Source organism: Siniperca chuatsi, linkage group LG10, assembly GCF_020085105.1.
Source record: "Siniperca chuatsi isolate FFG_IHB_CAS linkage group LG10, ASM2008510v1, whole genome shotgun sequence".
Lineage (NCBI taxonomy): Eukaryota > Metazoa > Chordata > Actinopteri > Centrarchiformes > Sinipercidae > Siniperca > Siniperca chuatsi.
The window spans coordinates 22,592,725-22,615,216 of record NC_058051.1 but is presented as its reverse complement, the minus strand read 5'-3'; the positions used below and the strand labels follow the sequence as shown (position 1 = coordinate 22,615,216).

The window sequence follows — 22,492 nt, the reverse complement described above, 5'->3', positions numbered from 1 at the left end:
CTTTATTTAAGTCTTTTTCTAAGAAAACTTAAGCAGCAGTAACGAAATAGTTTCCCCTCTGGGACCTGATTCTGAAGAGTAAATATGTACCCCCCCAACTTTTTCTTTCTCTGTTTTTGCTCTTTTCATATTTTTTTGTAAACTCTAGTATTTTATCTATTTTTGTTTTAGCTATTTATTTATTTTTTATTTCATTGGTTGAATCAAGAGTCAAATACACTACACATCCCACGATCCTCTCTTCGCCCGGCGACACTTCCGCCTTCTCTTTCGTTGCAGGACAAATATTACAAGGTTAAGTCAAGCCTTGAGAACGTCAGCAACGTCTTATAGAGCGCTGCAATCATTCAAGTTCAACTCTCGTAGCTATTTGTATTTTATTTTAACTTTAATTTTAATTGTTGGCTAATGACAGAGAAGCTAATTCGAGAAAATATTTATGACTTGCGAACACATTTCCTCGTTTAGCGGACGTCATTCGCTCATCCTTGTCTCACTGGCTCGCTCCTTTCCTTATGAGTTTTCCCGCGCTACTCTCAATGTGAAACAACACACCGAATTGTCAGCCTGTAGTGGTAGCAAGCTAGCGTTTTTGTGACAATTTAACATAATTTACAACGGTTTACCGGAGCTGTTAGTATATTTCAGGTAATGCCGTCCTCAGAGTACGACTCGGCCTGTCTGCCGGACTTATTACCTCTGTACTACCGACGGCTGTTCCCCTTCTCCCAGTATTATCGCTGGCTAAACTATGGAGGAGGTGAGTATCCTGATTAGACAGGCCAGGAAAGCTAGCTAGAGTGTTAGCAAGTCGAATGACTGGAGTATTGTTTGTTCTGTCTTGTTCAACGTGGTATCCAGTCTTCCCTTGAAATGCCTGAGTCAAAGAGCCAACAACACTACAGGGGACTAATGTGTTATTTCTTCTATTACACACTCAGTGCAGAAGAACTACTTTCAGAATCGAGAGTTCTCCTTCACACTAAAAGATGACATCTACGTCCGCTACCAGTCGTTCAGCACACAAAACGAGCTGGAGAAGGAAATGCAGAAGATGAACCCTTACAAGATTGACATTGGAGCAATATACAGTCACAGGGTGAGACTGCATGCATCTACCTTTTGCTTTCACTGTTTGTTTTTTCGTGTCACTGCAGACATGGATAAAGTTTCATCTGTTTGTCACCCACAGCCCAATCAACACAACACAGTGAAGTCAGGAACCTTCCAGGCCCTGGAGAAGGAGCTGGTGTTTGATATCGATATGACAGATTATGATGATGTCAGAAGCTGTTGCAGGTAAATGGATTATGTGGTTCATTTTGTTGTTGTTCTGTTGTACACTGTGGGATTATTTCAGACAACCACTTTAGTAATTCAGCATATCCTGACAGTCACATCACTGAGATAACACAAACTCTAATTTTAGTGCTGCAGACATTTGCTCCAAGTGCTGGACCCTGATGACCATCGCCGTTCGCATTCTGGATAGAGCTCTTCGAGGTTAGTTTGTGGTTGATTTTGTGTCTGGCATCTGCTCATGTTATCTTTGTTTTTTCCAGCAAAATTAGTACAATTAAACACTCCTTTTTAATTTATGTGATATTCTAGAGGACTTTGGTTTCCAGCACCTGCTGTGGGTTTATTCTGGAAGAAGAGGAGTGCATTGCTGGGTGTGTGATGAAGCTGCCAGGAAGCTCTCGGTAGCAGCACGCTCTGCAGTTGCAGAATACCTCAGTCTGGTTAAGGTAACAGTATTTTAGCTTTTATTAGATGATTGGGACGGATTTGTTTATTAGCAGCAGGGTTCTGTGTATCAGTGTGTTTCTCTCAGGTAACTAGTGCCCGACCAATAAATCGGCCGATAAGTAAGTTAAGTTCTCCACCAGAGAGTAGACAAGTTTCTAAATTCTTTAAAAACCAAATGTTCTGGGATCCTCATGAAAATTGTTTATGTTATGCGTTTTAATAGCAGATATAACATTATCAGATCATAACTCACTGAAGTAGAGCGGCTGTGATTAGTCGATTAATTAATTAGTCAATTGACAGAAAATTAATTGGCAACCATAGTGATAACTCATTATTGTTTTAGTCATTTTTCAAGCAAAAATGCCACACTAATTCCCTGCTTCCAGTTTGAGGATCTGAAGGAATAAACAATACTTCGGTTAATAACTTCACATTTAAAAAAACAAATTTTGACTCCTTTACATTATCAGTCAGTTAATGACTTGTATGTAGAAAACCAATGAATTAATTATTGTGACGTGATGTTTTATAGGGAGGTGAAGAGACGGTGAAGAAAGTTGTTTTGACAGATCCAATTCATCCATTTATCAGGTAAAAATCTGATGATTTTCTTAGTGAAGGTCAGTTTGAAGCTGTAACTGTGTTTGTTCTGTTTTGATGTTTGTGTCTAATTGATTGTTACTGAGGTGGTTGTTTCTGACGGAAGTTGTGGCTTCAGCTGTTTAATAGCCTGTACCTGTAATCTCAACAGAGAGTCTTTGACAGTGGTGAAGCGATACTTTTCCCGGTACGCACTACAGGACCAGGACATACTGGGCCGCAAGGAATCTATAGACAAAGTGCTGGGACTTGTGCCTGAAGATATCCTTTTCATAATATACTACATGTTTATCTCATGAATACATGCAGTAGAGCTTATAGCTAATGGAAAAAACTACACTTTCTTTGTCTCAGATGTGATTCAAATATGAAAATATAATCTCTTTTTCTGTTTGGTTAAAAGATGTATTTTCACCTTGCAGAAACCTTTTGTGAAAATAACTGGACTTGACCTTAACTCGGTGCTTACATGTAAGAAAAGAATTGCAGCAGGACTTCCAGAACGAGAAGAAACCTGAGAACCGTTGGAGATTGATCAAGGAACAAGCCAGTAGGAAACAGGTTTGTTGTTCTGCTTAAATAACATAATGACAGTTGTTTAACCTTTTTAATTGATTTTTTTTAAACATTACAGGAAGAGGGCTTATGATATACACAGGCACACATGATATAACCTTTCTTCCACCAGGGCACTGCCAAGAAGGGCCAGTACTTTGAGAAAGAAATCATGCTGCAGTATTGTTACCCACGGCTCGATGTGAATGTCAGTAAAGGTGTGAACCATTTGCTGAAGAGCCCCTTCAGTGTCCATCCCAAAACAGGTGAGCATACACCTAATGAGATTTAATGATGATGGCATGGTGAATACACCACTGACAGAGTCTCACTGTGACTTCTCTCTTTTCAACTCTGGCCAGGGCGCATTTCTGTTCCCATGGACCTCAAAGAATTAGATACATTTGATCCTTTTGCTGTGCCCACAATCAGGTAAGTGATAATTTAATGTCTCTGTTGTTTGCTGCGTTTGATACTCGTCAGAGCTGTTATGTTTGGGTTTTTGTTTTTTTTTTGGTTTTTTTTAGTCTGATCTGTGAGGAGCTGGATCTGCCCAGGGCAGGTGAAGAGGAAGAGAAGTCAGAGGATATCAAGGAGAAAGAAAACGAGAAGGATGCAGCAGAGAGACGAAAGATCAGAGGTGAAATACTGAAATTTATTGGCAAATGTGGTACATCAACCATGACATGCTGAGCCTCAATTTATTTTTCTTTGATATGAAAATAAATTTAAACATATGGCAGGTACTGAGCAGATGTGAGGCCTCATCAGCCTACTCTTCCTATGGGAAGACAGGATAGGAATCATTGAATTATTGTTCCTCTTTTATTATAATTATTATCGTTTAATAGCAGGATGATTCATTTGTACATAACGAGATACCCTAACCACCAATGAAAACCCATGGATTTTTAGTTTATTTTAAATTATCTGTTTCAGCTCACTGATTACCTTTCTTTGCAGATTACAAAAGAACCAGCCTGGCGAAGTATGTGAAATACTTTGATCAGTTTCTGGATGGAATGGCTCGTGCATGGAAAGGAGAACTTCTCAGAAAAAGTGGTAAGTTTTCATCTTAGTAGATGAAATGAGGGCAGAGCGACTTTTTGTTCTTTCATGTAATCAGTTTTCCTTTTAACCTTTTTTTTCTCTTTAGATCTTCAGAAAGAATTCTGAACAGGATCAACAATCAGGAAGTGATACAGAAGAGGCATTGTTAATAGCTCCCTGTTACTTAATGTGTGCGATGCAGACTGTATGAACAATACTTTCATCCAAATCTGTTTTATTATACTCATATGAGACTCAGCAATAATACATTCATACAAAAAATAAATGTGTACAGTTAGGTGTAGCCTATGACAGTGAAGGGCTACATGTTATCACTAGGGGACAATAAAGAAAATATGAGAAATTGTATAACAAATAATAATGCACAATTTTGAATAAAGATATCATATTTTACCAAGTTTTTTAAATGTACCTATGTTTTTCACAGATATAATATGTAGCTCTTCTAGTTGTAGCATTAATATCTTGTTCAGAAATTACATTTGTAATTTCTCCAGTGTTTGTGGGGTTAATTTTCTCCCTAGCAACTGCAGTTGTCCAGGTTTTGTTGAGGCACCTATTGGAAAGTGTGTTAATTATCACCAGCCTGTTAATCCTTAACGTGTTATTTTGAGGTTTTATCACGTTTTTTTCCCCTTGCCACAGGCGACTGTCTCCAGCAAAAAGGATAGAATTATTAATTGTATTTCCTGCCTGAATGTGCTTATAATTTGAATCACTTCAAACATAAATTAAATTCTATTTTATTTATATAGCCCAATTCATAAAAGAAGTTATCTCATTGCACTTTTCCTATAGAGCAGGTCTAGATCGTTCTCTATAATGTTATTTACAGAGACCCAACAATTCCCACCAAGAGCAAGCACTTGGCAACAGTGGCAAGGAAAAACTTCCTTTAAGAGGCAGAACCAGATGCATGGACTAGTTTTTCTGCATCATTATGAGACAGGATGTGCCTGATTTTTGCAATGTTACGTAGGTGAAAGAAGGCAGTCCTTGAAGTTTGTTTTATGTGGGAGTTAAAAGATAACTCCAAGGTTCCTTACGGTGGTGCTGGAGGCCAGGACAATGCCATCTAGAGTAACAATATCTTTAGATAACGTGTCTCGGAGGTGTTTGGGGCCAAATACAATAACTTCAGTTTTGTCTGAGTTTAACATCAGAAAATTGCATCAGGTCATCCAGGTTTTTATGTCCTTAAGGCATGCTTGAAGTTTAGCTAACTGATTAGTTTCATCTGGCTTGATCGATAGATGTAATTGGGTATCATCCGCATAACAATGAAAGTTTGTGGAGTGTTTCCTAATAATATTGCCTAAAGGAAGCACATATAAGGTGAATAGAATCGGTCCAAGCACAGAACCTTGTGGAACTCCGTGACCAACTTTTGCGTGCACGGAGGACTCACCATTAACATGTACAAACTGAGATCAAGCTGATAGATAGGATTTAAACCAGCTTAGTGCGGTTCCTTTAATACCAATTAAATGTTCCAATCTCTGTAATAGGACGTAATGTTCAATGGTGTCGAACGCAGCACTAAGATCTAACAAGACAAGTACAGAGACAAGTCCATTGTCTGATGCAATTAAAAGGTAATTTGTAATTTTCACCAGTGCTGTCTCTGTGCTATGATGCACTCTAAATCCTGACTGAAAATCCTCAAATAAACTATTGTTATTTAGAAAGTCACACAACTGATTGACAACTGCTTTCTCAAGGATCTTAAAGAGAAAGTGAAGGTTAGATATACTGTAGGTCTATAGTTGGCTGAAACCCCTGGATCAAGATTGGGCTTTTTAAGAAGTAGTTAATTGCAGCTACTTTAAAGGACTGTGGTACATAGCCTGTTAATAAAGACAGATTGATCACATCTATTGATTATATCTAGTAAAGAAGTGCAAACTAAGGGCAAAACTTCTCTTCAATTAATGTATTTAGTATTCCCTCTATTATTACAACCTTTGTATTTATCTCCTCCAATGCTGGAATGTAACTAAGCAAATTTACTTGGGTACATGTGCTTTAGTACAATTTTGAGGTGTGCTATACACTTCCGGTCAGCTATACTGAAGTATTTTACTTTTTTGTATAAAGTTTTTACTCGACTTGATTCATTTGACAGCTATCATCACTAGTTACTTTGCAGATTTAGGTTTCACATACAAAACATAAAATGCACTTTTCATTTTCAAAGTGTTAGAAAATTGCATTTTAATTTTAAATTGTGACTTAAATATTGCTTGCACAAATCTAAAATCAGGTTACATTATTTATATTGCATTTTAATCTTCAAATTTGAATTAACATTTGAACACTGTCTGCTGTACAGCGGAGTAGACTTTGAAAATTAAATGTCAAACAGCTTTTCCATTGTCATTTTAATATGGTCATAGAATGCCCATACGAGTATGTGAAAATGAAAATGCAGATTTGATTATTTCATTTTCATTTTTACTCAGATAACACATGTGGAAGATGATAATGCTATTGTGGAATTACATTTTCATTTTCAAGTTTACATTATTATTTTAATATAATCCCCTGTAGGTTTCCATAGTACTTGAGTAAATGCAGTTTTTTTTCTAGTAACAGGTGACAGTTATTTTGACTGACATGCATAAAAGTAGAAGTATAAAATAGCATAAAATCAAAACACACAAGTACTCAAAATTGTACTTAAGTATTGCACTTGAGTAAAATGCAGTTTCTTCTAGTAACAGGTGAGTTATTTTGACTGACACTTAAAAAGTAAAAGAAAGTATAAAGTAGCATAAAATATAAATACAAATAATCAAATTTGTACGTAAGTATTGTACTTGAGTAAAGTGCAGTTTTTTACTAGAAGTCAAACTCCTTAATTATGTACTGTACGTGGATCATAGACTGTATAAAATATGTGGATGTGAATGTAAATTATAAAATCACTGATTGTGCCTTTAATTAACCCGGAAGAAGAAATAACTGCTCTAAACCGGATATTACCATGACACCGGGGTCAGAAGTTCTCTCTTACAGCCATCTTGGATATAGCATCCCGAGTCGGTGAGTGTCTCCGCTGATAATCCAATATCATCCAGCCGTTTTTCTCATATTCCCGTTTGTACCAACAGTTTCATGTGTTAAAGTAAAGTAGGGTCATCAGGGCGGTATAGTTCTTTTTCCTCTCACGTCCTTCTGCTCAGTGATAAATGTGCCGTTGTACCTCCGATTACCTGCTCAAAATGGGGGAACATCATGAACACCAGTTTCCTAGCAGCCTGTTAGGGCCGCAGTGTGACAAGTGATATGAGGCTGATTTGTGTAACAACTAGCTGGTCACTTTAATCACTTAAAATTGTGGGAGAAAGTGATTGTAGATTTAATTACTTGTCGTTAGCTTTCCCCTGTTGGGGCTGACAGAACCAGTTAGCTAACCGAAGCTAATGTTAGCTAAAAGCCACTTCAGTTGAGAGTAACCTACATACTGAGCTCTCAAGTTAAAGCATGGGCTCCGTCACCTGTTCAACCAGTTAGCGTGTTACAGCTATAAGTCAGTGAATGAATTGGCTGACTAGTCCGTGGTAACGTTAAAGATCCGCGTAGTTATCTCTCAATTACTTACCTACATTTGTTTTACACCTCTATAAGTTATTAAGTCATAACTTGGGCTAATGAACTGTCATGCCTTCATTTTCCTCACCAGCAACCATGCCTGGTGAAGCCACAGAAACGGTCCCAGTCACCGAGCAGGAGATGCAGCAGCCTCAAGTGGAGACTGGTTCGTATATTATAGTTTCTCATAAACATGCATGTATTACTGCATACTTATAAACGGGGTCCTGGAACTCAAAGAACATGTGAGTTGTTCAACAAATAGCCATCTGCGGAAGGTGATTTGTTGAGTAGAGGAACAATATTGCATGATGAAATGATTACTTGGTTCAGGGAGTTGACTCAGCTGGCTGGACACTGAGTTGATGTAACAGGTGATGGTTATTTTGACTGTCACCAGCTATCTGTTGGGACATTTGTAACAGTAGTTTGCTCGCTGGGAGACTTATAGTGGTAATATTTCTAGGCTTGGCTGGAAAAGAGTAATCCAGGACCTCCTCTTTATTTACACAAACTCACAATGGTGTGTGGTGACTTGCACTGACAACTGGATTTAGCACACAATGCATGGTGTTGAGTGTGGTTTTCCCTGTGCACACCAAATGCCTTGAAAACCCACTTTGTTTAGCTTGAAAGCCTTGTTAATGATGGCACAGATCATTTTGTGTTGCATATTTATTTTAGCCTAACCTTTAAAATATTATTGTAGCATAGGTATTCATTTGTAGCTATTAATTTAGACACAACTTGCACTGTTTTTAGGGTAATAAATGTGTTCAACACTTGTAAGCAATTTTATAGTGTTAGTATAGTAAAGCATTGTTATGCTGGCACCAGAATATAGTTTAATAATAGTGGATGTTTTTGAAAGTCAGCAATTAGCATATTGTACATGGTTCTCTCAAGACCAAAATAAGATGATAACTGATTAATAAAGATTTGTCTGGTGTCCATGTTAGTTGAAGACTGTTATCCTGGATGTGTTTGTTACTGTGTTATATCAGGGAGGTTGATGGAGGAAAATAACATTTGTCTTCAACAGGGAAACATAACTGTTTAGAATTAAACAGAAATTTCCAATTGTGTATTACACATGTTTTTATAGATCTTTGTACACCTCAGTATTTTCCTCTAGCAATGGTCTGTAAGTCAGTGGAGGTGCCTGCTCATGGGTGCGGCAGGGACATTGAGCTCTACTGAAAAAGCTGTTGACATAACTTTAGTAAATCTGTTGGAAAACTACATTGATGATTGACTGGTATTTACAGTAAAACTACAGTTTAACTATCTTGAGCAGTGAAATATACCAATTTAATTTTGGTTTGATTTGTAAAGTCCCGAGTTGAGGTTCATTGTCCATGTGATAAAGCTTGTCAAGCAGCTCATAAGGGTAAAATATGCAGAGGCCAATACTTTACATTCTGTTTAGCCCCGTGGGAGGACATTGGTAAAATAATCGTGCTAGCAGTGGCAACTGTGTGCACTTGTTTTGGATTTAACATCACATTATCTGTGCAAAGTCAGCAAAAGACTCCACAGAGCATTTTAGATGAGGTTTGAGAGGGAAGGACATCTCACTTCACAAAATGTGTTTCCTTAATGACAATGGTATGGGTGAATACTGATGCAGATTCAACTCCAGATGGGTCAGTACCAGACACTACTCAAAATAAGAGCAAGTGTTGGGTCATTATTTCATAGGGATGTGTTTTGTGTTTGCATTGTGTTGCACAGCCTTGTATTAATGCTGACCACAATGCTCTTTTCTTTAAATAAAATGCCTTCGAAATGGATTGCAAAATTATTTTGGTCTTCTGGCACTATCTAACACTTAACTACTGCATGGAGTTTGGACACGGGAGTCTTTTTTTTCTCTTTTGAATGCACTCAACAATCCCCCTCTTTTTATGTTGGCAAACCAAGAGCCAGTTCCACGCCGCTGAACTTTTCACAAGCTCATCGTTTCTTTGTAACGTAACGTGTGGAGCACAATTTCTTTTTCACTTCACAGTATATTCATGAAGCTCTTAAAATTTGTGTTGAAGTAAATTACTTCCCAAGCAACTACTGTGATTGCCTGCCCCCCTGTTACTCCTGTTGATTTTCCTTTATCAGCTGCAGGAGTATTGAATTCTTCTGCCGCTCCTGAGATGGCTGTTCCTACAGTGAGGAAGGCCATCCCTCTGGAGAATCCTCCAGAAACCTCTGTTACTGTTCAAGAGATAGGCTCCCCAGAAGAAGCTAGCATTCAGACTACTGGTGATCAACCAAATGGTGTAGCTGCAACTCAAGAGACGACGAAGCAAAGTGAAGAGTTTGGGTTGGTGGCAACACCTGTCTCACAGCAAGAGGCGACTGCTGACCCAGCAGGGGCTTCAGCTGCTTTGCCAGTTCCTGAAGAGTCTGTGCCTTCTGCAGAGACTCCCAATGCTTCCTCAGAAGGGCCACAAGCCGATGAAGAAGCAGCTCCAGCTAAAGAGGCACATAGTCAGCAGTCAGTTGTTGCTGCTGAAGAATCGGCCAGCCAAGAGGTTGAGCAGATTCCTGTTAAAGCAAAAGCATCTGGAGATGAGCCCGAAACAGTGGCAGAAAAAATTCCAGATGATCCAAAACCATCTGCTCCTGAAGATGGGAAGTCAAATGATTCCTCAAATACTGTGGTAAAAGACCAGAGGAATCTTTGCCTGGACACAGCTCAAGATGAAGTATTACCTGGTGATGTGAATGTCGATGTGGCTACCCAAAATGAAAATCCTGACAAGGAAGAACCTGTTAGGCTTCTCTCAAAGGCCATTCAGTCAAAGGGGACCTCCAAATGTGAAGGCCCACCTCTTTCCACTCGCCACCTGTCAGGTTGGTTTATCCTCTGTGAAAAGCAGGTGCTCCCAACTCCCCACTTGTCCTGATCTTTTGAATGCACCATTTTGATCAGGTTGGGCATATTATTTCACAAATGGTAACATGAGTGGTACAAGTTAAAATTATCAAATGTTTTCCTTACAGTATATGCAGTATAGGCCCAGTGATGATTTTTTTTTGTGGCCTTTTTGCCTTTATTTGATAGGGACAGTTGAAGACAGACAGGAGAGAGAGAAGGGGGGGATGACATGCAGCATAGGGTCACAGGTTGGATTTGAACCTGGGCCGCTGCGGTAAGGACTCAGCCTTGTACATGGGGCCCGCGCTCTACCGGGTGAGCTATCAGGGTGCCCTGGCCCAATGATATTTTGCAGATTTCAGAGGAAATACATAATTGTACTTGCGTTTAATTGCTTAGGATTCAATAGTATTTATTTATTTAGCCAGGTGTCGGTCAGCTCTACCTTGAAGGCCCAGCGGTGCAGTAACAAGTGCATTTATGCACTTGCTATGTCTAAGTAGCATAGCCCTTGCTAGGTGCAAGTGTGATCATGATGATGGTGGTGATATGCATTGCAAAAATGATTTTCCGTTTTGTCCTAAGTGCATCTTGACTAAATATAGAATGTGGTTTTCTGTGTGGAAGTAAGTAGTATGTACTGTGCATTTTGAGTGCCAATTTGCATCAAACTCAAACAAAGTTAGGCAGGTGTGTCCTTTTCCTAACCCTAAGCAAGGAGAGTGCGTCTTGGTTTGTGATCATTTAACCTGCATGAGTAAGATTTCCCGTCCAAAGATTTTTAAAGAATGTTTTTCTATTCAGCTACACCTCCTGCCCCAGCTCAGGCAGCTTCTGGCCCTGCAAAGCCCAAAGGCAAAGATGCCAAGAGTGCGCAGGGTTCCTCTGCCCCAAAGGCTGTCCCTGGCAGAAGAAAACGCTCCTCTATGTCTGCCTCTTCCTCTTCTCCCACGTCACCAAAATCTACTTCCTCCTCTGCCCACCTGTCGCCTGTGCCATCTCCCCTAGTTTCCTCACCTGGCAGCTCTTCTGCTAATCAGGCTAACCGCTTCACGCCGAAAGTTGTCAAGGCTGGCAAACAAGGAAAAGCTAAGAAAGGAGAGGCATTTGCCCCTGCCCCTGCCCCTGCCCCTGCCCCTGCCCCTGCCCCTGCCCCTGCCCCTGCCCCTGCGGAGTGCAAGGTCACAGCAGCAAATGAAAAACCAGTAAAGGCTAACCCCAAGCAAACTGTCGTTGAAGCTAAACCTGCCCCAGCTGAGCCAAAGAAACCCTCACCAGCTGCTGCAAAGCCTGTTGCAGCCCCAGCTGCTTTTAAAGTTACCTCAAAACCTGCTGTGGCAGCTCCAGTTTCGTTTTCAGATACTCTTGCTTCTAGTTCAGTTGAAGTTAAGACAGCTTCATCAAAAGCTGCTCCTGTTACTGCAGCTGCTGATGATGATCTCCCTCCACTTATCCCACCTGAGAAGCCAATTAAAATCCCAGTGTTCGTACCCCCTGTTGAGAAAGAGGATGTTACTGCCCTTGTAGAAGTTACCACGGCAGCATCTAAACCTGAGACAGATATTGAGCCCAAGTCTCTGCCTGTTGAGGTTGCCAAAGCAGCAGCCACAGTAAAATCTGCTCCTGTTGAAGGTGCTATAGTTGCTGAAGCCTCAACTGCAGCTGTTGAAGCTGCTAAACCAGCAGCCCCAGCCAAAGTTGAGGCTGTTACGGCGGCACCCCCAAGCAAACCTGCTCCTGTTGAGGCTGCTGAGCCATCTGCCCAGGACAAACCTGCCCCTGTTGAAGCTCCTAAGCCAGTTGCAAAGGGCAAACCTGCTCCTGTTAAGGCTGCTAAGCCAGCTGCTGAGGCCAAACCTACTCGCGTTGAGGCTGCTAAGCCAGCTGCTGAGGCCAAGCCAGCTGCTGAGGCCAAACCTACTCGCGTTGAGGCTGCTAAGCCAGCTGCTGAGGCCAAACCTGCTCGCGCTGAGGCTGCTAAGCCAGCTGCTGAGGCCAAACCTGCTCGCGCTGAGGCTGCTAAGCCAGCTGCTGAGGCCAAACCTGCTCGCGCTGAGGCTGCTAAGCCAGCTGCTGAGGCTGCTAAGCCAGCTGCTGAGGCCAAACCTGCTCGCGCTGAGGCTGCTAAGCCAGCTGCTGAGGCTGCTAAGCCAGCTGCTGAGGCCAAACCTGCTCGCGCTGAGGCTGCTAAGCCAGCTGCTGAGGCCAAACCTGCTCGCGCTGAGGCTGCTAAGCCAGCTGCTGTTGAGGTTAAACAAGTTAAAGAAACTAAAGCTGCTGCTCATCCTCAGATTACAAAGTCAGATGCAGAGGTCAAGCCTGCCCCTGTTGAGGTTGTCAAGCCAGCTGCCGCTGAGGTTACCAAGCCGGCCCCTGTGAAGGGTGCTGAGCCAGTTACTGAGGCCAAGTTGGTTGAGGTTAAGGCAGCACCTGCTGAGGTTGCCAAGCCTTTCAAACCAGCAACTGAGCCTTCATCTATGCCCTTAAAACCCTCTCCAGTTGAGCCTGCTGTTCTTGCCCCAGCTCCCCGTAAACTCACGTTTGCTGAGGCAGTTGCAACACCTGCCCCTGTTAAGCCTGAGGTTGAGGTAATCTGTAGAACTCCTTCTGAACCCATCTTGTCACCCAAACCTTCCCCCACACCTGCTAAAACCCCAGCCAAGGTGGAGACTGTGATCAAGAACGACAAGGGTATTTTCTTCTTTCTCTTTGTGCCATCTGTTTTTCTGTCACTGCATTCTGGGAACCTGCCGAATGCTTAGAAATATTGTTCTCTTAAAAAGCCAAGGTTGTAAAGTATTCATTAGCTTTGCTTAGATCTTAAACTCTTTGTTCAAAGATGCTACCTAGTTTTTGACACAGATGCTCCTGTCAGTTCTGCTGTTGCATACTGTCAGCCATGATGTGCTGTTTCATTTGTGCGATCATATGTCTAATGGTCAGTTTTTTTTAGTTAGCGAGTCTAGTGTCAGTCTGGTAAATGTGGTATTGGATAGGAGGGTATTGTTTTCAACATAGAGTACACAGTAGTTTAGATTTGAAGTTACATGGCTGTAATCAAAGTAACCCTTTTGAAACACCAAGTTAATGTTTATTACAGTTCTTGTTAACCTACAAATTTACTTGACATTTTCCATGTTAGGTGGGTGTTTCATCTCGCAACAAACATACTGTATTTTGAATCACTATTAACCTACCTATTTTAATTCCCCAGGATTTATGCAACATATTTTCAGAATAACTTGCAGGTTTACATATATAATTAGTGGCTGAATTTTGGTTTCTGTTGGTGGTTTCTGTAGGATCCGGCACTGAATCGGACAGCGATGACTCAGTCCCTGAGCTGGAGGAACAGGACTCTACAAAGACACAGCAGGCTCAGGTGAGGGTTCAGTCTGGCCTTGAATGTTGTGTCCACTGTTGACTTGAACCTAAATGGAAAAGATCATTACAACATCTGCTGCTTATGTAAAACATTTGTCCTTTACTCTTCTGTGATGATTAACACAGTGACTTTCGTTCTTCTGAGTCTACTGAAGCCATCCTTTCTGTCCTGAGAAGAGAAAGTGTTTACACAATGACTAGCATTACATTTTTGTATCTACTCGTATTCAAACGTTGACATAAAATGTGGATGACTATTCTCTCTTATAGCTTGCAGCAGCTGCCGAAATAGACGAGGAACCTGTCAGCAAAGCCAAACAGAGCCGCAGTGAAAAGAAGGCGCGGAAGGTAATGATCTGACAGTGTTTCATTAATGTTATTGTCACTTTCTGCTTTCTTTGTAATGGTCAAAATTGGCCACATTTGTAAAATGTATTTCTTGCAGGCGATGTCAAAGCTTGGTCTCAGGCAGGTAACAGGGGTCACCAGGGTCACCATTCGCAAATCAAAGAACATCCTGTTTGTCATTACCAAACCAGATGTCTACAAGAGCCCTGCATCAGACACATACATCGTCTTTGGTGAAGCAAAGGTATGTAGCCAGAAACTTTACTAACCACCTTTAGTCTTAGCTTTTTAAAAGGCATCAGAATATTAATTTAAAGACTCAGGTAATGTTACCATGGGGATGGTCAAAATGGTACAAAATGTTCCCAGCTGATTTTTTTTTTTTTTCTGCCCAAATGATGATGCATTGATTTCTCATGTTACTTTCTCTTTGTGCCCTAGATCGAAGATCTTTCCCAGCAAGCCCAGCTAGCTGCCGCAGAAAAATTCAAGGTACAGGGAGAAGCTGTATCAAACATCCAGGAAAACACACAGACGCCAACAGTACAGGAAGAGAGCGAAGAAGAAGAGGTAAGATGCAATGTTTTATTTTATTTTTTTGAAGATTGACATATGTTTTATCATACGAGATATAACAAATCCCCTTATTTTTATAGGTTGACGAGACCGGAGTTGAGGTCAAGGACATTGAACTCGTTATGTCACAAGCCAACGTGTCGCGGGCGAAGGCTGTACGCGCCCTGAAAAACAACAACAACGACATTGTCAATGCTATTATGGTAAGATTTCAAAAACATTTTGTATTGGTAGTAAAATGCTTTGGAGTCTTTATTCAACAGGCCATTTTAAATGGTTTGCTCAGATCTCTGTAGACAAATGTGTACGGAGAACTCTTCAGTGATGATTAATACAGTGACTTTCGTTCTTCTGAGTATACTGAAGCCAGCCTTTCTGTCCTGAGAAGAGAGAAATTCTTTAAATTGTGGGGAATACTTTTTAACACATGCTAACAAACCTTTTTTGTTCCCTCTGCAGGAGTTGACAATGTAGTGGGACCCTGGCAAGGAAGGGTTGAAGAAAGGTTGCTGATTTAATCTAAGCTCGTTTATACAATTTATACCCAAGATGGAAATAAAGTTGTGGCTTGGTGAAATTAAATTTTGATGGGGGTTTTTTTTTGTATGTTTGTTGACAAACAAAAAACAATATAAATCTGAAGGGTCTTGAGATGATTAATGTGGTATGAAAGAAGGAAAAAGTTCTGCTATACACTTAATTTTTTGGACTGTACTCTTTGTGTGAAATATTGGATAATTTGATCTCTTTGGATTTAGTAGAACACAGTAGACACTGCTTGCTTTTTTTTTTTTTTTTTTTTTTTTTTTTAGGGTTCACAAGCCATAAAAGGTTGGGAATGAGAACAACTGGTTTATTTCCCAATGTGGTATTTTATAATGTTTTTATGTAAAATACTAATCTGAAAAGGAACTATTAACTATAGCTGTCAGTCAGATTAAATGTAGTGGAGTAAAAACTTCTTTATATTTAACTTCTCTAATATATTTATTAATTATACTTGTGGTTCCCTGTGGAGTTTATGTCCTCTAGTAGTGCTATGGAGCTGTTTTTGTATGAGTGGGTCCCCGTTTTGTTTATCTTGTGCTGGTTTAGAATACGTAAAAAATCGGCTTTTGCAAATCTTTTGAGGACGGAAATGCATTAAACGCATTTGTTAGAGCTCAAGGATACACAATGCGTTTCAGAGAGTAACACTGAACGTGAACATAGTTTTTGTTTGTTTACAAGAAAACTCCATAGGGCTTTATAGTATTTGAGTAAATATACATTTTTACTTTCAATCACCGTGAAGTAGCTTGTTCAGAAGTTAGTTCTATTGAATGATGACTGCTGCACTGACTCCAATTTGTCAAGACTCAAATGCCAAGGCTCAATTCTCTCCCTGAGAGAAAAGGTACATGGACAGCCATTTTAATGTTTAACTGCATTGTAAGCAGACTGCGGCTACTACATTTTTGTATTACAATTCTTGAGACAGATTGAAACAAACGGCCTCTACACGCCCATCCTAGAGCCACACAGGTAATTTAACTTGTTTAGGCTGGTTACCTCTTCAGGTGTTGTTGCACTTGTTAGGACTGGACAGTTTGTATGTTTATGATTTTTATAACTATGGGTATTGGAGTTTAGTGACTTCAAACTCCCAGCATGGCACCTTTCAACTTCTACCCAGTCAAAGAATAACTGAAAACACCTGTGTGGGTGTGCAGGGAGTTGGGACTGCTTCATGCCATACCTCCACAAAACCTGCCCTCTGGAGATGGTGCAGGTATGCAAGCCTGGATTCAGGATTTTCACAGACTGCCTTTGCTTGCAACTGGACACATGTTGGCAGGGGAGGAAAGCAAAAGATGCAGCTTAATTTTTAATTAAATAAGGAAAAATTATTGTGGTTTTAAACAGATGATTCATGAATCCACAGACCTTGTTATGAGCAGTTCCTACATGAAACTGCTCACAACAAGGTCTGTGTAACCAGGTCATGATTTCTGAAGGAGACATTGCTGTTTAGTTTTTCAAATGTTTTTTGGCGCTTTGAGCACCTCAAGTAGATATAATTTTGATGATTGAATCACTCATATCAGTTCACTAAAGTATGTACTTTAAATCACAAACAACTTTTATTAGTATTGAGTTTTAAAAATAGAGGTTTTTTTGTTAATTTATTTTTACAATTACTGGCTACACAAGTGAATAGAGCTGAAATGGCCTGTTTCTATTAATTGATCCCTTAACCAGCAGCTATTTTATAAATATTTGCTAATTTTTACTGTCTATTATGGTAAATTTAATATCTTTGTGTTTTGAACTGTTGGTTGGACAAAACAGGACATTTGAATATGTCAATTTGGGTTTTGGGAAGTTGTGAGGGGCAGTTTCACTTTTTTTCTTACATTTGATAGATCAAATGATTAATCGAGAAAATAATCGGCAGATTAATGTGGAAATGAATCGACAGTGAAAATAATCGTTAGTTTATTTTCATGATTATACATTAGTGGCATATGACCATCTTGATTCTTTTTCTCGTCTATTTTCCAGTCTTTTGTGTAATTACTTGAGATATGTTTACCTTTTTGTTTGTAAAGGCCTGGGTAAATGCATCTATATTGACAAGTACAAAAAAAAAATATTATGGAACAGCATTATTATTATTATTATTATAGATTGCGTGTACACCACACAATTTCTGTGTAAATACGTGTATTTTCATTTAACCCTATCAACCTGAAATCCTACCAGGAGACCATAGCAAATCACATTAATGTTGTCCACAGCAGATTATACTCTGCCTCCCTCACACAGCCCGCAGATGTGGCTGAAAGCTCTAGAAACGTCTACTACGCTCCAACTGCGTCAGTGCTGTCATTCTCATCCTGGGATACGCAAGAATATCCGGAGTATTAGTCCACAAGCTTGAGGCGTTTGCATTGGTTGTTTGTGGGCAGCGTTCCTTCTTTTTGCAGGCATTACCATTCTTTGCACCAGACTGTTTTATCTGCGAAAAAGAAGCTCACTTCACGCCGAGACATGTAAGTTGTGGAAAGTTAACACGAGGGTACAACGGAGGGAAAGTGCGATGGTACAATCTGCTTAGCTAGCTAGCTAGCTTAGCTAACGTTAGCCGTGTGACAACATGCTTTTTCAAAGGCGGGAGGTTGGCCTCGCCTCAGTGAACTGTAAGCTAACGGTAACTCGCTAACTAGCTGGAGCCTTATAAACAGGGTAAAATAACACAATGTACCATCGCAGTTATTATAGCAGACCCGGTGCCCCAGCATTAGCTGAAAGCACGGCTACTTTTGCCCATGGGATGGTCAGGCGCACCGCATGGCTTAACTAACGTAGCGGCTAACGTCAGCGTTGTTAGCTTGGCTAGCAGAGTGTTTATTGAACGACTCTGTCTAGAAGGCTATCATTAGATTACCATCAGGTCTGTGCCAGAAGTCATGATTTCAGCATTATAAAAAAAATCTGGGACCTGTATATTAAAACTATCAAAAGGCAGTGGCTTGATCGCAAAGTTTAGCTAGTCAACATTTGTATTTAACGCTAGCTTCCATACACTGCCTTGGTTGGTCCTTGATAATTTGTAAGAGGATTTGGATAATGAGGCCATCCAATGCCAAGAGGAGTATAGTGTCAGTAAATATGCAGATGAAGAAATCGCCACCACTCTTGTATCTTACATTTAAAAAACAAAACAAATCTTATCTTATCAATAAACAGAGGTCCGTGAGTCGTTTTTGATTAGTTTAGATTAGTAACCACTGACACGTGTCTGTACTGGAAGTCTCTCATTGATGTAGTTAACGATAAGTTTTTAATAAAGGGGGGAAAATCACATATCATTTAATACGTTTTTAGTTTCCAATGGGATAAAAAAGATTGATTCTTCTCTCATGTGTCTTGTAACTACACCTGTGAAGTTAGACTGATCTCTGAATTTACCATACTAGTGGGTAACACTAATTGAATTGAGTATCACAAATTATTTGATGGTGAACTTGGGATATTAGTCTCACCCTATGCAGCTATGAGGGGTAAATATTACAATAATATTCATCATATTAACCTGAGCTGAACCTATCCAAAACATCTTATTTTGACTTTTCCCGTTTTAGTATGCACATATGTTTCACTTTTGAGGCTTCTTGATAAAGGAGCACACTGTGTAACTGGATGCTGTATGGCAACCTGATACATTGGCTTTTGATGGCAAGCTGTTGTGCCTGAAGACACCTGTCACCAGCACTGGTGACCTGTATTGTTATGCAAGTTGTGGGTCTGATGAGCGCTACTGTTATATGACAAATAGGAAAGGTTGGGAATTTTCATTGTTTTTAACTGGATCCTAACATTTTGTTTAATGCTCTGTCTAAAGGTACCAAGAGCAGTATTTTTGAATGCGCATGGTGAATTACTCACTTTGTCTAGAAAACTGTTTACGCCTTCAGTTCTGTAACAGACTGTTGACATGTTTTGATGTCCTCTGTTTCTTCACAGGCATCCAGCAACTGCCAAGTGGTACGACAGGAGGGACTCCGTTTTTATAGAGTTCTGTGTAGCAGACAGCAAAGATGTTAAAATCAATTTTGATAAAACAAAGTGTGGTTTCAGGTACGTTTGCTTCATGTTGATTCTTAGAGAAGACCTCAACCTTCCGCTCTTACTGTCTATTTTTGGTGAATAACCTGTTTGTTGTTTTATTCTTCCCAGACATTTAGTTATGTGTAATTTCTTTTCTTTCCACAGTTGTCTTGGAGGAACTGACAATGTCAAACATGAGAATGAAATAGACCTTTTTGATGCTATTGATGAAAATGTAAGTTACACTGAATCGTTGCTTTGATCAACATTGCTTTAGAGCATTTAGACCGTATTGCAGATTGCATCATACAAAATGTAGACTGAAATTGACCACATATTTGTTTATCTTTCCAACTCAATGCAGGAATCCAAACATAAACGTACAGATAGGTCAGTGTTGTGCTATCTACGAAAAGCACAGCCAGGGAAGGCATGGCCAAGGCTAACAAAAGAGAAGGCTAAGGTTAGTAAAAACAAGCAAACACAGTCATTAATGTAAAGGACAGTGTGCATCACAGATTTGAAATATTAACAGTATGATGCTGAATATTAGACTGTCATACATGAGATTGTTTGTTTAAAAACATCACATCAATATAATTAGATGTGTATTTTGTGTTTTCACAGCTGAGTTGGCTCAGTGTCGACTTCAACAACTGGAAAGACTGGGAGGATGACTCAGATGAAGAGATGGGCAACTTTGATCAATTCTCAGATGTAAGCACTATGCATTGATTAGTATGGGTAAAGTAATTCATAATTGCCTTGACGATGGCAATGTTTGGCATAATTAAGAGCTTTTTCCAAATTATTGTATCAGCTTTTAATACCATCAGTCAAAGTCACAAACAGGCCCACCCCAAAAACCCACACATAAGAATGTGGATAGAAAAAAATATTATGGAAAATAATACATTTTTCCATCTAATAAAAAAAAATGAGAAGGAACATTTTCCATACACTTTTCCCTTTCATCCTAGGAATATCTCAATCAAGGTTTTTTGTTTGTTTTTTTAATCACTTATTTAGTATAATCTAGTGATACAGAATCCCAATTATATATAACAACTGAATATTGCACACTAAAAACAGTCCTAATCTGTACACTAGTGAGGTACAGATTTTAAGTGAAAAAAATAAGGGGGCCTCTTGGTGGTTTGGGAAACCTAGGACATCTAGTATTTGCTAGTTGTTATACTTATTAAATGCTGTAGGAAAATTCAACTAGACAGTTCTGTAAAAAGGCCACCACAGCCAGTTTCTCAAACGCACCAACCAGCCTCATCATTACACCTGTAACTGAATCATTCTATCTGCCATCTTGACAAATTAGATTGAGATATAAACCAAACTTCAACTGAGAGATTTTCCACCATGGTCCTGCTGAGTACTAAGATTTATGTCGTTTTGAAGTAGCAGCATTTGTTTAATAATGAGTACTTAAGAAGAGCAAATGATGTGGCTTTGGTTTAATATTACAGATGATGAACAACATGGGAGGTGAGGACGACCTACCTGATCTTGATGGTGCAGATGATGTAAGAATCCTTTTTTTTTCTTCCTTTCACTTAATTTCAAAGTATTAAGCTTATATTTACTAATGACAACTGATCCTAAAGTGTTAATCAGTGTCCGTAAGGCTGTCATCTTATTGTTGTGAACCATTAAATCAGATGATGTGTAACATTTTTCCAATGTTATCTCCTTTTTTGTCTTTTTAGGATGAATCTGCAGATAGCGATGACGAGAGTAAGTAGTTATGACCCTTTTTGTAACAACGCCAATTACAACTGTAAATAATGGCCACCATTTTTGATGACGTTTGTTGTGATGCAAGGTTTAATGTTATTTCTGTTCCACCTCGCTTTCAGAAATGCCAGATTTGGAATAAGACCGTAAGACTCTGGAAAGAAAATGGAAGAACAGAGGGCAAGAGGAATCATAACAAATGTATATCTTGAAATTGAAGGCAGTGACAAACAACTGTACATATGAGTCAGTAGCCATATTTAAATCCATAGCCTCAGCTCCAAACTCATGACCGATCAGTCCACTGAAGGTTGATATGCATGGTATTGTACAGAGCAGCTATCTCCACTTCCATTTGCTGTACTGCACCTTTGGGTATCTTGTTTTACTGTTAAATATTACAAGTAAGCACACATTATTTGTTGGAAAAGCTGTATCGTTGTCCTCAACTGAGCAATACGTGTTAAGAGATTAACAATTTGTTTTCAAAAGAATTGTGGTTTAAAATGATTAGGCCCCACCCATTCCCAATGTTGTGGTTTTAAGTTAGTCGACCAGTGTAGTTTATCTCAATTAAAATGACACTAGCTATGTACATCAGAAGAATTGGATGCATTTACTGATTGGGTTCCTCTAAAGCCTTCCACGTGCCGTGAATTAGATATCCAGGAAGCCAGTCTTTGTTTCTGTGGCTTAACCTTCCAGCTTACATGTTTCCCTTTACTTCTTGTTTAATGTTTGTAAAATTGGAATATTCTGAAATCAGTGCAGAAGTATTTGCATCTTCCCAGTTCATCACCTGCTTGGGAAATCTGAATGAATTCCACTCATTTGGTATCTTAACAGTTCTTCTCTCCATACCCACCTAACATGCACACTCGTGTTAAGACTGCAGAAGCAAGGTGAAATGTTTGCAACTGATAATGAGGCTTGAAGCTTGGTTGGGCCTCAGCATTATGTGGTTTGTTGCTATCCTCCGGGTTCTTTCCGTTTGTTCATCTAGAATGATCCTCCCTGGTGAGGGAGTGTCAGAACGTTAGGCGCCGTGTAATGACCAAATTATATTTGCACTGTCAATAAAATGTAAGGGGAGACAAATGTTGAGTTACAGTGGAAATTCTTTTTTTATTGTCTACATCTTTCTAATAAACTGTTTAAGAATCATTTAAATGCCTTTTTTTTTTCTTCAATGACATTTGACTTGGGTTTTATTTATTTAGCCCTTAAAGGGACAGTTCACCCCAAAATCAAAAATACATATTTTTCCTGTCACTTGTAGTGCTGTTTATTCATCTAGAGTGTTTTGGTGTGAGTTGCAGCGTTTTGGAGATATCTGCAGTAGAGATGTCTGCATATTTTGAATATAACAGGACTATATGGCACTTGGCTTGT

General features: G+C 39.6%; 3 protein-coding genes and 2 non-coding genes across 9 annotated transcripts; all 5 read left to right on the top strand.

Moving 5' to 3' along the window:
• The first annotated feature begins 263 nt into the window (after nt 1-263).
• prim1 (DNA primase subunit 1) lies at nt 264-4,371 on the top strand. The gene is made up of 13 exons (XM_044212568.1): nt 264-760; nt 942-1,099; nt 1,193-1,299; nt 1,430-1,503; nt 1,612-1,748; nt 2,285-2,343; nt 2,504-2,613; nt 2,822-2,913; nt 3,041-3,173; nt 3,270-3,339; nt 3,435-3,547; nt 3,871-3,969; nt 4,064-4,371. Exons 1-13 carry the CDS (start codon nt 652-654, stop codon nt 4,081-4,083), a joined length of 1,281 nt encoding a protein of 426 aa, XP_044068503.1. The 5' UTR covers nt 264-651; the 3' UTR covers nt 4,084-4,371.
• A 2,566-nt stretch (nt 4,372-6,937) lies between these two features.
• Nucleotides 6,938-15,340, top strand: naca (nascent polypeptide associated complex subunit alpha). 5 transcript variants are annotated; one of them, XM_044212563.1, is made up of 10 exons: nt 6,938-7,023; nt 7,664-7,738; nt 11,255-12,381; nt 12,424-13,141; nt 13,753-13,832; nt 14,105-14,182; nt 14,280-14,426; nt 14,624-14,752; nt 14,839-14,961; nt 15,218-15,340. In XM_044212563.1, exons 2-10 carry the CDS (start codon nt 7,669-7,671, stop codon nt 15,230-15,232), a joined length of 2,487 nt encoding a protein of 828 aa, XP_044068498.1. In that variant the 5' UTR covers nt 6,938-7,023; nt 7,664-7,668; the 3' UTR covers nt 15,233-15,340. The 5 variants fall into 5 exon arrangements, with proteins under 5 accessions (XP_044068498.1, XP_044068499.1, XP_044068497.1 ...); XM_044212564.1 differs by having other exon boundaries at nt 11,255-12,591; nt 12,655-13,141; XM_044212562.1 differs by having other exon boundaries at nt 11,255-13,141.
• Nucleotides 13,939-14,012, top strand: LOC122883830. Its single transcript, XR_006379750.1, has one exon. It is a non-coding gene; the product is annotated as a small nucleolar RNA SNORD59 (small nucleolar RNA).
• On the top strand, nt 15,074-15,147 carry LOC122883831. The gene has a single exon (XR_006379751.1). It is a non-coding gene; the product is annotated as a small nucleolar RNA SNORD59 (small nucleolar RNA).
• A 2,227-nt stretch (nt 15,341-17,567) lies between the features above and the next one.
• Nucleotides 17,568-22,264, top strand: ptges3b (prostaglandin E synthase 3b (cytosolic)). The gene is made up of 8 exons (XM_044212567.1): nt 17,568-17,793; nt 19,268-19,381; nt 19,517-19,586; nt 19,716-19,814; nt 19,979-20,068; nt 20,833-20,889; nt 21,073-21,100; nt 21,223-22,264. Coding segments are annotated over exons 1-8 (480 nt in total). The 5' UTR covers nt 17,568-17,791; the 3' UTR covers nt 21,243-22,264.
• The last annotated feature ends 228 nt before the right edge of the window (nt 22,265-22,492 follow it).

Excerpts from the sequence above, each read along its gene's own strand:
- prim1 (XM_044212568.1), top strand. The coding sequence starts at position 652 with ATGCCGTCCTCAGAGTACGACTCGGCCTGTCTGCCGGACTTATTACCT. Across the intron at positions 761-941 it reads CTGGCTAAACTATGGAGGAG|TGCAGAAGAACTACTTTCAG; the intron begins GTGAGTATCCTG and ends TTACACACTCAG. Across the intron at positions 1,504-1,611 it reads TCTGGATAGAGCTCTTCGAG|AGGACTTTGGTTTCCAGCAC; the intron begins GTTAGTTTGTGG and ends GTGATATTCTAG.
- ptges3b (XM_044212567.1), top strand. Across the intron at positions 19,815-19,978 it reads TAACAAAAGAGAAGGCTAAG|CTGAGTTGGCTCAGTGTCGA; the intron begins GTTAGTAAAAAC and ends GTGTTTTCACAG. Across the intron at positions 20,890-21,072 it reads ATCTTGATGGTGCAGATGAT|GATGAATCTGCAGATAGCGA; the intron begins GTAAGAATCCTT and ends TTGTCTTTTTAG.
- naca (XM_044212562.1), top strand. The coding sequence starts at position 7,669 with ATGCCTGGTGAAGCCACAGAAACGGTCCCAGTCACCGAGCAGGAGATG. Across the intron at positions 13,142-13,752 it reads TGTGATCAAGAACGACAAGG|GATCCGGCACTGAATCGGAC; the intron begins GTATTTTCTTCT and ends TGGTTTCTGTAG. Across the intron at positions 14,183-14,279 it reads GTGAAAAGAAGGCGCGGAAG|GCGATGTCAAAGCTTGGTCT; the intron begins GTAATGATCTGA and ends TATTTCTTGCAG.